This window comes from Engraulis encrasicolus, chromosome 9 (genome assembly GCF_034702125.1).
Source record: "Engraulis encrasicolus isolate BLACKSEA-1 chromosome 9, IST_EnEncr_1.0, whole genome shotgun sequence".
Classification (NCBI taxonomy): Eukaryota; Metazoa; Chordata; class Actinopteri; order Clupeiformes; family Engraulidae; genus Engraulis; species Engraulis encrasicolus.
The window spans coordinates 35429785-35445981 of record NC_085865.1 but is presented as its reverse complement, the minus strand read 5'-3'; the positions used below and the strand labels follow the sequence as shown (position 1 = coordinate 35445981).

General features: G+C 44.3%; 1 protein-coding gene across 1 annotated transcript in view; it reads left to right on the top strand.

Moving 5' to 3' along the window:
- prkdc (protein kinase, DNA-activated, catalytic subunit) overlaps positions 1 to 16197 on the top strand; it is a 102411-nt gene that overhangs the window by 81222 nt on the left and 4992 nt on the right. The window contains exons 69-83 of the mRNA XM_063207035.1: positions 2741 to 2912; positions 3346 to 3520; positions 3917 to 4107; positions 4513 to 4702; positions 5094 to 5254; positions 5643 to 5854; positions 6124 to 6211; positions 6543 to 6686; positions 6934 to 7141; positions 7431 to 7498; positions 7734 to 7954; positions 8413 to 8505; positions 8736 to 8813; positions 9068 to 9139; positions 11369 to 11570. Of these exons, the coding sequence (XP_063063105.1) occupies positions 2741 to 2912; positions 3346 to 3520; positions 3917 to 4107; positions 4513 to 4702; positions 5094 to 5254; positions 5643 to 5854; positions 6124 to 6211; positions 6543 to 6686; positions 6934 to 7141; positions 7431 to 7498; positions 7734 to 7954; positions 8413 to 8505; positions 8736 to 8813; positions 9068 to 9139; positions 11369 to 11570 (2275 nt within the window). The remainder of the gene's footprint in view (positions 1 to 2740; positions 2913 to 3345; positions 3521 to 3916; positions 4108 to 4512; positions 4703 to 5093; positions 5255 to 5642; positions 5855 to 6123; positions 6212 to 6542; positions 6687 to 6933; positions 7142 to 7430; positions 7499 to 7733; positions 7955 to 8412; positions 8506 to 8735; positions 8814 to 9067; positions 9140 to 11368; positions 11571 to 16197) is intronic.

Below are 16197 nucleotides of genomic sequence, written 5' to 3'. Positions count from 1 at the left end.
TACGCAACCTGTCACGCACTACCTTCGCATCAGTGGTGGCAGATGCCTTGCCCTCAGCAAGCGTTCTCTCCTCACTCGATGTTGACACTGCTACGGATTCGCTCAGCTCCACACTGACCTCTTGCCTCGACAACCTGTGCCCACTAGTCACTAAACCTGCAAGACCTTCACAACCGCGACCATGGCTGACAGAGACCATCCGGGCTCTACGTACCACCCTCAGAGCAGCGGAAAGGAAATGGCGCAAAACCCGCAACCCATCTGACCTCGAAAAACTTAAATCTCTACTAGCCTCCTTCTCCGCCTCTGTAACAGCTGCCAAAACGACCTACTACAACGACAAGATCAGCAACACTACAGACCCACGTAAGTTGTTTTCTACATTCAAGTCACTGCTCAACCCTCCCCCCCCTCCTGCGCCCTCAGACCTGAAACCAGACAACTTTGCCACCTTCTTCACGGAGAAGACGGCAAATATTAGCAAGCAATTCTGTGAGCCGACATCCCGCCCAGAAGACACCCCCGTGGGAAACACGCCGACTCCTGCAACACTTAAAGAATTCACTCTGCTCTCTGAAGAAGACGTTTCCAAACTCATCACAAGAAGCCGTCCCACTACCTGCCTACTGGACCCAGTGCCCACGAACCTTCTGCAAGACATTGCCCAAACAGTGGTCCCAGCAATCACATCCATCAAGAACTCCTCACTCTCCTCCGGCACTGTCCCCTCCGCCTTCAAACAAGCAAGGGTGACACCACTACTGAAGAAGCCTACACTGAACCCTACTCATGTCGAAAACTACAGACCTGTCTCACTGCTTCCCTTCCTATCCAAGACGCTAGAAAGGGCAGTTGCAAAGCAGATCACCAACTTCCTAAACCAGAACGGATTACTGGACCCAAAACAATCTGGTTTCAGAAGCGGACATTCAACTGAAACTGCGTTACTCTCAGTGACTGAAGCTCTAAGGACTGCAAGAACGGAAGGACTATCCTCGGTCCTCATCCTACTAGACTTGTCTGCAGCCTTTGACACAGTCAACCACAAGATCCTCCTGAGGATACTCACAGCCATGGGAATCACAGGCGTTGTCCACTCATGGTTCAACTCCTACCTCTCTGGACGCACCTTCAGTGTGTCATGGCAAGGGAAACTGTCCACGACTCACACCCTCTCCACAGGCGTACCCCAAGGATCAGTGCTGGGACCCCTTCTGTTTGCAATATACACCTCCTCCCTGGGACGTGTCATTCAAACACATGGGTTCTCCTACCACTGCTATGCTGATGACACCCAGATGTACCTGTCGTTCCGTCCAGATGACACCACGGTTTCGGAACGCATCTCTGCCTGCCTCACCGATTTGTCAACATGGATGAAGGACCACCACCTACAGCTGAACCTGGCCAAGACAGAGCTCCTGGTGATCCCAGCTAAAGAGTCGCTCAGTCACAACATCAACCTCAAGATAGGCTCCACCATCGTGACCCCAAACAAAGTCGCCAAAAACCTTGGCGTCATGATTGATGATGAGCTGTCATGCTCCAACTACATCGACTCAGTCGCCCGGACCTGTCGATTCCAGATCTCCAACGTACGGAATATCAGACCTGTGCTGACACAATATTCTACACAACGACTGGTGCAGGCCACTGTCCTGTCCCGCGTTGACTACTGCAACTCACTCATCACAGGCCTACCTGCTTGTGCACTAAAACCTCTGCAGATGATCCAGAATGCGGCGGCATATTCAATCAACCCAAAAGGACCCATGTTACTCCTCTATTTATTGAGTTGCACTGGTTACCGATCGCCGCCCGGATCAAGCACAAGGCATTGACCCTTGCCTACAAAACCATCACAGGAACGGCCCCAGCTTATCTGAAGGACCTACTAACGCCCTATGTTACTGGAAGAGAACTGCGCTCATCCAGCACAAGCCGTCTGGCTCTGCCATCCAGTCGCTCTAGGTACTCCCAGTCAAGATTGTTCTCCGTTGTGGTACCCAAGTGGTGGAACGGTCTCCCAGAGGCAGCAAGACTAAGCACATCTCTTGCAGCCTTCAAGAAACAACTGAAGACCTTCCTCTTTCGAGAGAATCTACTAGACTAATGCTTGAACTGGCCTTGCCCCAGGGCAGACTCCTGACATGATGTTTAGTTTAGTTTAGTTTGTGTGTGTGTACTCGTTATTTACTCTTTAATAAAAAAATAAAAAAATAAAATAAAAAAAGAAACCAACCCCTCTGCAACTGCACTTGTTGTTCTGTATATCTCCTGTGCACATTGTATTTGCTTGTGATGTTGGCTTGAATATGTCCTCTTTTGAAAGTCGCTTTGGTTATAAAGCGTCTGCCAAATGCAATATAATGTAATGTAATATTATGCAATAACCTTCGTATAGGTATACACACCAGTGGGTTGGTGGCAACAAGAAAGACCCGTTGACGACGGCGGCGGTGGCAACAACGAGTTCAAAAGAAATTGTTAATGAAAACAATGAGTATTAAGACAGTGGCATCCATTTTGGTGAAACAGAATTATTTTATTTTTCGCGGTTTCTGTGGGTTTTCGTTTCACATGGCAAACGTAATTTCCGGTAAGTGCAGCAGGCAGTGTGAACATTGGAACTACATTCAGCTCTCGATTCTAGCCCACACTCTGAGGGTGGAAAGTGTACTCTACCACAGTACACAGTGCAGAGAACGGACATTGGAACACGCTCCCTGTGTCTGGACAGGTGTTTCTTCCTGGATAAGATCCTCCAGAAGCTGCAGGTGTCTGGTGCTGATGACAGTATGGAGGTGGATGGAGACGCTACAGAGCTGGACCAGCCGGAGGACCTGGAGGCCCTCGTCAAGGACTGCAAGTTCAACATGAAGCTCAGGATGGCTGACAGCGCATGGAAACAGGTATGCGTTCCGGTCTTGTGTTTCAGAGAAAATGACAATTGAAAATATATGAATATGAAAATACATTTTTCTTCATATTGCGTTTTCAGTGTTTTCTTTTCCAAGATCTGTCATTATTATTCTGACATGCTCCCTGTCCTCCATGCTTTCGAGAACTGCTTGCCTGTGTTTTTCAATAACATACACATTCTACTATTCTTATATGCTTTGTTGCGCTGACGTTCTCCAAAATTGCATCGCTGTGCCCACTAAGCAGAACTTCAAGAATGAGCAATGCCAATGATATGCTGTCTGTCTGTTTCCATTCTGTCTCAAACTGCTTCCTCATTGCCAATAAGCAGAATTACTGGAATGTGCATGACTAAACCCTGTTAAGCCCTGTTTTTTTCTTTCCATGCTTTGATACTTTGTCTGCATCTCCTGCCCTCTCTAGAACTGTTTCCCGGTGTCCACCAAACTTCTGAAGGAGCTTCATCGTGATGCTAAGAGCCAGGAGGAGCGCCTGCTGCGCTGGGTGCACAGCTTCAGCCGCTTCAGCCACAGACGCAGCGCCTCTCTGGGGCCCAGCGAGCAGATCGGCAGCCTCCTCAAGACCATACCACTGCTTGGTCAGTTGGTCGTATTTGCCCCCTTTGTCAGATCTGCTCGTTTCCTGTCTTAAAAAACATACTGGTTTAGAAAAATGTACTAATGTGGGTTTTTTGTTTTATTTTGCCTCCTCATGATCCTATTGCAGCTTTTTGTATTTGGTCCTTGGTTGTTTATCAAATTTTGCGCTGCTGGGTCACAACATGGTACTTTTTCATGAAAATTTAGCACCATCATCAGTTAAAGTATTCTTATTGGTTTAAATATGCATGTTTTTTTTTTTTTTCAATTATTAGTTATGTCGTGACAAAATGTCAAAATAAGTATAAAGAAGGAAAGGGAAATCTTGGGCAAAGCACCTTTTTAATTTAATTTAAATGTGATGTGGCCGTTTGAATTGCAATCTCTCGTTCCAGAGGACACAGAGAAGCACAGCGAGCGCTCGGGCCGGGGGCGGGTCTACCGCAGCCAGCGCATCCTGATGGGCACCTCCTTCAGCCTACTGGCCAACGCTATTGGCCAAAACCCCTCAGCACTGGAGGCCATTGGCCAAGACAAGGCTGACAGGCTGCTGCAGTACGCTGAGGCATCACCCAACAGCACTCAGGTGCGAATTGAGTCCCAGTATACTTGTGTTTGTGTGTGTGTCTATCTTCATCTGCATCGCCATTCTGCGTCTCTTTCTCCATATAAACTATCGTACACAGATCACTATCTTTTTTCCTGTATTCTCTGTGTTAATGATGAATAAGTGAAGTCAAGTGAAGTGAAGTGAAGTAAGGTGAAATCCCAACTGGAAAACTCCAACTCCCATTCACACAGCACTCTACAGCACACAAGTGTACACTGCACTCAACTCAAATTGCATTTATGCCTCACCTGTGCAAGATCTCGTAGTGTGTGTTTATTCTTTTGGCTTTGTCCATTTAAATCTGTGTGTGTGTCTGTCTGTATGTCTGCCTGCCTGCCTGCCTGCCTGCCTGCATGCGTGACTGCCTGTGCACACATCCAGGTGGAGGTTGTGGAGAAGCTGCAGTTGCGAGCCCTGGAGCTGCTCCGCAGTGCCACCCGGAGGGCAGATGAGGAAGTGCAGTCCTTCTCGGAGCAGCACTGGGACTCCTCGGGCATCATAGAGGCACACATCACCCTCGCCAACTTCTGTGACAAGATCCTCAGGGAGGAAGAACAGAGAGAAGGATCAGGTTCATCACCAAAATATTAATACTGCTAAACAGGGCCATAAATTATTTTTTTCATCACCAGTCAAAATGGCTAGTAGATGCTAATCTCCCTTGACAAATACACATTGACTAATGATTCAAAGTGGCTAGTAAGTTGGTCTTTTCTACCAGCCCAACTGAAATTTTACCAGCATTTGGCCAGTTGACTGGTGTTAATTTAGAGCCCTGCTTCTAAATGTCAACAATCGGTATTCAGTCACCTAAGTACACACACACACACAATAAATAAGTAATAGTATCATTTTAACACACCTTTTTCAATAGCTGTCATTAGTAACATTAGCAGCATTGATATGTGCTTAAGTCAACATGTATCATTTACATGGCGTGCGTGCGTGTGCGTGTGTGTTAGTGAGTGGGTTTGCTGAGCAGCAGGGGTTGGCGGTGTGTGTGGTGCAGTCCATGCTGAAGGCCCTGAGGCTCAACTCTGAGGAGGCCCGACTCCAGTTCCCACGACTACTGCAGCTGGTGGAGCTCTACCCTGCAGAGACACTCAGCATCATGGCCAAAGAGGTAGAGGGTGTGTGTGTGAGGGAGAGAGAGCACACATCATGGCCTAAGATTTAGCCAAATGTTTGCTCGTATACATGGGTTGTTGAAATCCTTAACCCTTTTATGCAGAGCATCTGTTATAACCTTTTTGTCACGCCATTCGAACAGTGAATGGCCTCACTGCCGATTTGTATCAAAGGGCTACATAAACTTGGTGACGGTGAACATGTAGGACTTCAGGTTGAATGTGAAGATGGAAGTCTTAACCATGTATTTATTATTAGCAGTTGCTGACTTGCGTTGTATGGAATTTCCATATTTCCTTTACACTTTATAAACTCAGTTCTCACAAACACTCTTACAAACAGCATCACGGGGCGGGTCTTGAGTCAACTCTGCTCCCTGATAGGTGGTCACCGTGCCGTGCTGGCAGCTGATTGGCTGGATCAGTCAGATGATGGCCCTGCTGGACAAGCGGGAGGCGGTGGCGGTGCAGCAGGTGATCTGGGAGATAGCAGAGAGCTACCCCCAGGCGCTGGTCTACCCATACATGATCAGCAGCGAGAACTACAGCTTCGAGGAGACCGCCGAGGGACACAAGAACAAGGAGTTTGTGGACAGGTTTGTGGCCATACTATCCTGCTGAATACTAAGAACGGAAAGGATGGTGAAAGAGCTAAATTGCAGTGAATCAGATAGCAGTGATCCAGAGAGAAAGTTCTTAGTTCCTTGTTATCAGGCCAGAACCAACCAACAAACTGCTTACAGCTTTGCTTATTTTTACTTCCATGACCTGCATGGATGAGTCTTAAGACTTTTAATGGAAGACCTTGGCTCATGCAGGTGCTTTATAAATGAATAATCATCCTCTGGCTTCTGTTTGTGTGCAGGCTAAAGCCACTGCTTGATAAGGGAGGAGTCATTCAGGATTTCGTTGATGCCTTGCAGCAGCTGACCAACCCTGAGATGCTCTTCAAGGTACGCAAGTCAAACATATTCAAATGCATTCTATGTAATTACAGTATATTTAGTAATTACATTACATTACAAAGACATTCTAAAGTCCAAACATCGTGAATCCAACCAAGATCCCCCAACAGTATCAGATAATGTACAGGGTAGAGGAAAGACACTTAAGGTTGCAATTTTCATACTTTTTATTTGGCTACAATGTCTATGTTTTACGGGCCATATAGCCTTCTTTAGGGCGTATCGAATAGTTAATACGGTACATCAGATCAGATAATATCTTTGTGTTTGTACAAATGTTTTTTTGTTCTGACCGCAATCCCCTCCTGTGATGCGTTAGGACTGGTGGGATGAGGTGAAGAACCAGCTTGAGAAACCCAGCCTGGACAAGAAGAAGATGAGGGCCCTGTACGACACCATGTTCTCCTCCCTCTGCGACTCCAGGGCCACGCGCTTCGGCGCTTTCCGCAAGAAGTTCACGCAGGTTGGGAATTACAGTCTGCTTGATCTGCTTGGTTTTTCTCAGTTATTTCTATTGGGCTTATTATTATGAGACTGATTACTGAAAAGATGTAGTGAATATTGTCAGTATCTCGTTTGTGTAACAATGACAATGATACTGCATTATTTGTTAAAATTACACCTGTGTAATGCCTAGTAAGTTCAATATAATTAATAATTAGCCTAATCATTACAATGAGAGATAATTAACAACTCAATTCTTTACTCAGAAATTCTCCAAGGAGGTGGAGAAGGCGCTGGGTGCGGGCTGCTCCAAGCTGTTTGAGAAGCGTAAAGACAAGCTGTACCTGCGGCAGGTAGACGAGCTGGCGGGCTCCATGCGGGGCTTCCAGAAGGAGCCGGGCAACCTGAAGGAGTACTCGCCATGGCTCAGCAACTTCAGGCCCGACACCCTGAGGAGCGAGCTGGAGATACCTGGTGAGACTCGCGGGAGGATAACCAGAGCAATCATACGGTAGATGGCAACCTGGCCCCCTGGGCAATGCTAGGGGTGTGTGTGCGCGCGTATGTGCGTGTGTGTGTGCATTTGGTGCCCTCTAAAGGCAACCTCAAAACACTGCAAGCCAACACACAAACAAGCTCTTTGCAATACTGGACCAAACCCCCTCCTGTTGAGTTAAATTACAATGATTAGTTGTTTTTTCTCTCCCACCTTGCTGTCGTTCGGTCTGACTGATTTTCTTCCTGCTCTACTGTGCTATTGCAGGTCAGTATGATGGCAGATCCAAGCCTTTGCCTGAATATCATGCCAAGATTACAGGATTTGATGAGAGGGTAGGTCACAAATGCCCTGCAGTGTTTTCTTAAATGCAAATATTCTCAGTTTGATATTTTTTTTGATGAATTTTTAAGATGGTTGTCAATTCACAATTCAATTCAGATCAGATTTTTATGTACTGACATTTAAAGTATTTTACTATATTATGTGATATTCCTAAATTATATTGTATTATATTATATATTATTCCTATATTATGTGACATTCCTTTTATGACCTCTGCTATAACAGGTCAAGGTCATGACCTCTATCCGGCGTCCTAAGCGTCTGGTGATCCGCGGCGATGATGAGAAGGAGTACCCGTTCCTGGTGAAGGGGGGTGAGGACCTGCGTCAGGACCAGCGCATCGAGCAGCTGTTCGGGGTCATGAACATCCTGCTGCACCACGACACCGCCTGCTCCCAGAGGAACATGCAGCTGCGCACCTACCAGGTGGTGCCCATCACCAGCAGGTATGTAACACCACGCACGTAATGCACGTATTACACACATTACACAGCACATAATGCATGTATTACACACATTACAGATATCACACACACAACACCGGTATTACACATCCACACCTACCAGGTGGTGCCCATCACCAGCTGGTACGGAACGCCACGTACATAATTGATTTATTAATTTAGGTGATTTAGGAATGAATTAATCTTAATTCATTTAGGAAATTAAGGTGTCAAGCAGCATACACATAATACATGTTATCGATTGCACAGATCCAACATATCACTAAATAACACGTTTCATCAACAACAACAACACGCTTACATACCGTCCGCCGTACGGTAATCTGCACATTGCGATCAATTTCACTAATTTACAGACACACAGCACCGGTCATTCTCACATTTTGTCATAAGCTACATTTATTAATGTTTTGCTGCCGTTGCTATTGGCTTCTCTGTAGGATTGGTCTGATTGAGTGGATGGAAAACACCTGCACCCTGAAGGACTTCCTGGCCAGCAGAAGAACAGAGCAGGAGCAGAGGACTATTTTAGCGTATGGCTACTCATTCTTCTTTCCTCCTTTCTCTCTCTGTCTCATCTGTCTTCCTCTCTCCCTCTCTCCACATTACTGCTTTGTATTAATGTATTCATGTAATGTAATCACTGCAGTAATGTAATGTATTAAGCTTATTCATGAATGTATTAATATACTACACATAGGCATTTATTAATGTTTTAAATGTATTAATGTAATGTATTGTATTTTTTTCTTCTCTGTTGTAGACCAAATGAAGCGTATGGCAGCTGGCTTTTTAAAATTGGAAAAGACACTGGTATTCGTCAGTATGCGGAGTCATACAAGTAAGCAATCTTCTGGCTGCTTTATGAAGCTCGAAGACTCTTAGCTCTCTTGAGCATGTACCACTTTTCTGCACTCCCTAAAAATCCTAATGATACAAGTACAGTGATTGATGCTTTTTAACGGGAATGCAATTCACACAGAGAGTCAATCTACATGTGCCTCTAAGGATCTTTGTAGGCTTGAGTTTGTATCATGTCCAACAATGAGAGTTAATGGTGGAAATAAAATGATGCTTTGCTGATGTGTTTTACAGGAAGGCGAATCGCACTGACACCATTAACAACTTCCGGAAGATTGAACAGATGGTCCCTGAGGATCTATTGAGGTTTGTTATTGTCATTTAGGGAGTCTACCAGACACATCATTGCCGTGATTACTGAGTTTTGAAACTAATTTGGCTGTGCTGGTGTCATAAAAAAATTGAACCCTATGCTCACTTGATTGAGCTCACCTACTCCTAATGTGTCTCTACGGACCTCTTTGACTTGAATGACGATAGAAATAAAAATCTCTTTGGAATAATAATGATCGTTGGATGGAATTCAGAGTTGTGACAACCGTGGTAGAGGAAGTTGGTTGGTGACGTGATTCACGTAGATTCAAATAATCTCCAGCGAGAAGAAAGCCGCTTCGTGGAATTAACACAGAACTTCTACACAACAAGCAAAGATGATGTCAAAAAAAATACATTTAAATGCTTTACATTTACCTTTACTGCACTTTCCGTGTTCGATGCTCACATCCTGGAGCTAGTATTTTGGAACTATGTCAATGGTGATCTGTATGTCAAAGGCTCCATGAGACGCCATCTTTGTGTAAAAATGGAACACAACGATCAATGGAATTAGCCTAACTCTTAATTGCATATCTCTGATTTTACCATGCAGGTGTACGATTGTCCATAGCAAGGGCGCCTGGAGCCGTACGGCCGTACGCACTGTGCGTACCTTCACCAGTGGAGGAAGTTTAAAATATATATATATATATATATATATTACGCCTATTGTGTCTTCTATGAATGTTGTGACAATGCAACATATTATATGAGAAGAAGCAGCATGAAACAAATTAAAGAGCAGAGACTATGGTTGGGCACCATTAATTTACAATGGCAGATAGCCTGCTTTTTGCTTCTGTGCGTAAAACTCGCGCGCTCCTGAAAACAAGACACAGTAACAAGTTCTAGTTCCATCAGCGGAATTCTAACTTGAGCGGCTACCTCCAGTCAGACATAGCCTGCAAATTTAAGTCTAGTAGTTATAGTTAGCAAAGACAGCTCTCCATTTCTCACTTGGAATAACACATATGTCGTGGCGTCGCTGATGGCAGAAAAATCAAATGATCGAAGTTAATGTCTTGAAAGTGACAAGTTTCAATCGTAGCCAAAAAAACAGTTGTCATGTGGGCTAACAAGAAGGCATTGGATGGTAGCAATGCAGGTAGGCTAAGCTGTTTCATTCATCACTGAGCCCGCCGCGGCAAATATTATAGGGTACTTTGCTTCTGGTGTCATATTTCCTAAAGTATTTTGGTTACTGTTGTGTGTTTGTGTTTGTGTTTGTGTTTGTCGGTGGTTCGTGCTCTGTCTCTATTGCGCATTTCTGATCAGCCTGGACTAACATCCAGTGCATTCCCCGGTGGGTTAATGGGCTGATGTAGTCGCTTTCTGCCTTTTCTTGCACAACGTGCCCGGGCTTTTTATGGTCACAGCTCAGCCATGTTTGTGACGTGAACTTCATTCATGCTGCAGCAGACACCTCTGCGCCAACTTTCTACCGGGTCGAAAAGTATAACGCTTGAAAAGTTGTATCTAATGATATGCCGTCTGCCATAGCCTACTTGTTTCATCCCCATGCACGAGAGAGAACACAAGTGCATGCAAGCCTTAAGTAGTAGCATAGTCGGGGAAGTCGCTGCAGTTCAATGTCGCAGGTTTTTTTTTTTTAATAGTAATACCAAGCGTATGCATGGCTGCACCTAAATAAGTGAAACGCCAATATAGCCAAAATAGCCAAACGGTTTTCAAAACCGTATGGGCCTACACCTTGTCAACGTCAACAAGTTACCTTGTTTCCTAGTCTAAAGCAATAAGAAAAACTGACGATTGATTAAGAAAACCACCCCAGACATACTGACTATACTCCAATCTTATGTTTTTTTTTCTCCTCCGGTGTCATGGTCCGCTGTCCGCTGTCCTTTCTCCGTCAGCTGTTGGTGGGAGGGGGGGGGGGGGGGGGTTGGTGCGTACCTTACTGGTCAAGTCTGCAGGCGCCCCTGGTCCATAGTATGACCATTAACTACATGAGCTCAATTGATGCACCTATAATCTCTGTAATGTCTATTCCCCCTCTATGTAAAGGGCTGTTTTTGTTTTTATTCCTGATGGGACATTCGAGAGTATGAGAGGAAGGGAGTGGGAGAGAGAGATGGGGCAGGGCTGGCAAAGGACCCAGGCAGAACTTGAACCCGGGGGGTTCGGTTGTGAGGGGGGCTTAGCGTATTACGCCACAACGGCCCCCTGCCAATGACTCTTGGTGTTTGTTTGTCTTTGCAGACGTGCGTTTGTGCGTATGAGTACCACCCCCGAGGCCTTCCTGACGCTGCGCTCCCACTTCGCCGGCTCCCACGCGCTGCTGTGCGTGAGCCACTGGCTCCTGGGTATCGGAGATCGCCACCTCTCCAACTTCATGATCAACACCGAGACCGGCGGCATGATCGGCATCGACTTCGGACACGCCTTCGGCTCCGCCACACAGGTGGGCCTCACATGGGAGAGCTCTCCTTTTCCCTGTCCTGTACCTGACCACATGGTGGTCTTACCCTGTCCTTTACCCCAACACATAGTAGTCTTAGAGCGTGTTGGCACTAGGGCCGACTTCAGGCAACTCCACAGGTCAAAAAGGATTGTCCTTAGTAGGCCTATTTAAAACCCTTTATTAATCCAGGGGCATTATGGGGGCATACTGCGGTAGGTGCATTATGCCCCTGGATTAATAAAGAGTTTTTAATAGGCCTACTAAGGACAATCCTTGTCGACCTGTTAGTTAGGCAGATTAGTGAGAGAATATTTCAGTTGGTCATACAAGCACCATATTTGGCACACTAGTGCTCTGGAACCTACTTTAACAGAAAAGTACGTTATCCAAGTAAAAAAACAAGATTTTCCAAGATGGCTGCCATTTGACGTATTCTCAATCATTGTTTGGGCTATATTGTGACAAAAGAGTCAACAAATTAGATGTTTTGGGACATGGGCAGTCCAATTCTGCATTCAAAAAGTAAGATTATCAAGTATTATGAATGGAAATGTAGTGCATTCCATTACTACAAGACAATGCTTCACTGTTAGTTTAAAGGAACAGTCCACCCTTTCACATATTTGCAGTATTTCCAAGCATTATTCATGAATGTGCATATTGTTTTCTTCTCAGTGTTTCCATACTTAGAGTATTGGTATCAGAATTGTTAGCATTGCTTAGCTTAATCATTGGAAATAAATGGGAGCATTAGCATCAAGCCCCAAGTGATCACAGGACAGGATTAAATAGCTGTTTTGCACTCTGGTGAATTTTACATGAATTTTAAAATACTTTATAAGTACATTTGATGATGTTTTGTTTGCCCCCATAGACTTGCATTGCTACGCTTAATTTGGCTATACAGTTAAACTAGGCAATGGAAACACATAGACGAAAATGATATGCACATTCATGAATAATGCTGGGAAATACTGTAAATATGTGAAAATCAAAAAAGGGTGGACTGTCCCTTTAAAAAATTCTCTACAACATTGCTACTGTATTGCAGAGAATCTGAAATTTCATTGGCATTCTACTTCTTACTATAACTACAATATAGTGAACATGGGGAGGAAAAAGTTGTTCTCTTCATCTCGGGTGTTGCCAAAAGATGTTCTGGGTCACGTGAAAAAAGGAAATGTTTGAGTCAGTAAACGGTTTGTTGTTGACTGACAACTTTTTTAGTGCTTTTGTTACTTTTTAGTTCTCACATCTGCAAGTGCATAACTGGGTGGACTTCAGGCTGAAGCGAAAATATTTGCACAATCCTCTGCATTCTGTCTTGCAGCCACATTTTGTCAGCTGCTGACAGGCCTGAGCGATGGGTGGAACAGTTGATCAGAACACTCTCCAGACATCACCATCTTTATGCTATCCCCAGTTGGCAGGGTCCTCAGTCTGCATTTTGCATATAGTTGCCTGGCCCCATATGGAGGCGGCTTGGAATGCAGACCGTTTTACATGCTGTACCAGAGATGCACTTGTTGGTGGAATAGAATCATAAGACCTTTGCTTCCGAGCAAATAATTTCAGTTTTGCCTCATCAACCTTGGCTGTAGCGCTGTGCTTGTCATACATGATGACAACAAACCTCTCAAGGATATTGAGGTCTGCTTCAGTATGGTAGGTTGGTACTGACTGAGCTATTGAAAACCGGACTCACTTCAGGGCACACCTCCCATGCTTGCCATGTCGTTTTCTTGCCTTTCCCGCGAAAAGCTGACACAACATCACAACCAATGAAACCAGTGAAATCAAGATTTTGCACCATATCATGAATTGGCAACCACCTAAGGGATTGACCCCGGCCAAATTCTACCCAAACCATTTCCAGGCCTGCATCCTGAAGAATCGTAAACACACTGATGGCAACAACAACAATATCTGTGTCACATGCCATAATCAACAAAGACTTTATCTGTTGCTTGGCTGCATGGAGAGCATGTGTAAAGATCCATGTGTTAGCTTCTTCATGGATGCATGGACACAAGCCTTCAGTGCTGATGTGTTTGTTTGAAAGGGCCTGCTCTCCTTTTGTCACAACCACGATATTGTGGTGACACAGGGTCAAAATCTTGTCAGCCAAAACTCAAACAGCTCTGTTTTGTTTTCACTGAATTGCAGAAAGCTTTTCCAGTTTGAAGGTAGCTTGGTTTTGTCAGTCACTCTTCGTCTATCTGCCTTACCTATCTTTGACCTTGTCTCAGCCTTCAGGCTTGAGGTCCAGTACCACATCAAAAACGATGTCTGTTCGCTCATAATTTGATGTAGCCTGGCTCTCACGCAGGCCGTTCGTGCTTCGTGCATCTTCGTTAAACTTCATGAGCTCGCACGAGGGTCTGGAAATCTTAGACGAGCCCTAACGGAATCAGATATTTCACAGCCTGTCCAATCAGAATCGCAGGGTGGGATCGCAGGGCTGGGTATATACAAGTCAGTGGTTGAAGTAGTCCATGATTCAAAAAAGCCATGTGAATTCTCCAATCAAGTTCGAGCTGTTTTGAACACACCCAGGCCTTTCCAGAGCTAAGCTATTGACAATGTTCCAGATCATCGCGTGAGAACCAGGTTAACTTTGATGAGTATGTCAGAATCTTAGGAACTACATCTTGCAAAGCATGCTCTTGAAAGGTCTATGATGTCTTTGGGGCCATTGAATGCACAAGGGCAGAACCATCAATGATAATGGCTTCACATTCTGGTTGTCTCTCAGGTGGAGAATCTGTAGCTTCTAGAATGTTGGTGAGTTGAGACTTCTGTCCAGAGTGGAGTTTGCCTGTTTCACTCAGTGCAGCAGGAAAGGACTGATTCTCATGTTAAAAAAAACTCAAGGAGGTCACACTCCCTTGACTGACATGATATAAAGAGTAGTGAGAAAATATTTTAGTACTTCTTTCTTTGCTTCACTCGATGCTACAGCCACATCTTGGCGAAATAAATCTGTTCTGTTCTTTTTGATGGGCTTGTGGAAGGAAGCCTCATCACCAAGACCATTGAAAAAAATCTCTGAAGGCAACTTTGCCTTTCTCTAAGTGAAATTTTACAAGCTCTGCAGCACTGGGATCTGCTATGGTGTTTTTGTCCAGTGTAAGCAGATCATTCGACTCCTCCTGAAAAGAAAAGGATTGCCTAGATCCTTCATCACGACGAACAACTTCTGAATCTTTCCAATGAATAATTTCTGTGACGGACTAGTCTGCTCATGATGCCTGGTCTCTTCTTGTGCCACTTTGTCTTGACATGCAAACTTGTGTGCTGGCTGACTAACTGGCTTACTTCTGGTCCAGACACCATCCACTGCCTGAGAGCAGATGCATCCTCAGTCACTCCAATGGCATCGCCTTTGACCACCGCATTGGCCTGGTCATGAGCTTGATAAATGGCTAAATGTGGAGACTCCTCCTTCAACTCCTCTTTCGTGTCAATCTCACAGAGGCAACACATTCTCCAGTCAGTACCAGCAAAACTCAATGGATTGTTGCCTAACATTGTGTATAATACGGTTTAAGGCCGAGTGGCTATCCTTTCACTGCCTTACCGTAAAAAACATCAACGCACATTGAAATATGGGATACAACTAGATTCAAGAATGTAATGCCCTACATCTAGCCCCATCGTTCATCCAGTGTTGTTTAATTCTACAGTACAGTAACTACAGTCCTACCACTAACTAACCTTCAAGTCAATGTCTGTACAAGGGCTTGTTAGATAGCATTTGGGAAACTTGAGTATACCATCATCTACAGTAAATACACAACAATGTTTAGTGAAGTTTTCAACTACAGCTAGTACACTACACTGAATCCCATGCTGAATCTTACAGCAGTAATGTCACCAGTGTGCCCTGGTCGTGCTACGACATCACTCATATAAAATATTGCAAAATACACATAGTTTAGATTACTCACTTAATTTACTGGTTTAGTGTGTGACTTTGGATGTTTATTGATACAGAATATCTGAGGCCAAAAAAAACACAAATTGCCCAAATTGTACTCATTTTAAATCATATCACGGGCCGTTACCTACAGAGCAAAATTTCTGTGAAATTCGCTCTACGGTTTGGGGATTTGATGTAAGATCTGCTATCTTGAAGGCAAGCAGCCATATTGGAATACAGATTGTACCATTGAATATTTTGACACAGCATAATTTGAAACTTTGGACATGAACATTTTTCTATTAATTGAAATTCTACCTTGGAAATACTTTCATTGTCTTGATTTATTTAATTTGGTGGCCTTCTTAAAAAACTGGCAGCCATCTTGGATTTGAAGCCATAACATAATTTTCATTAATAGTACATCCTTTGGAAAAAAAACACTTTTATGATCTAGAAGAATGTCTATGGCCAGAAAACATTCGAAAAAAAACATCATTTTTGAATGACTCAATATCCGCCATCTTGAACACTGTCAGCCATATTGGAATACAGTTGACACCATTGGGTATTTCTACACATTACATATAAACTTTGAAGCTGTGGTAATTGACACATGTCTATTCTACGAAATTCTACCTTGAAAGACACTTCTATTACATTCAATTTGGCGGCCATGTTGAAAACTGGCGGCCATCTTGGATT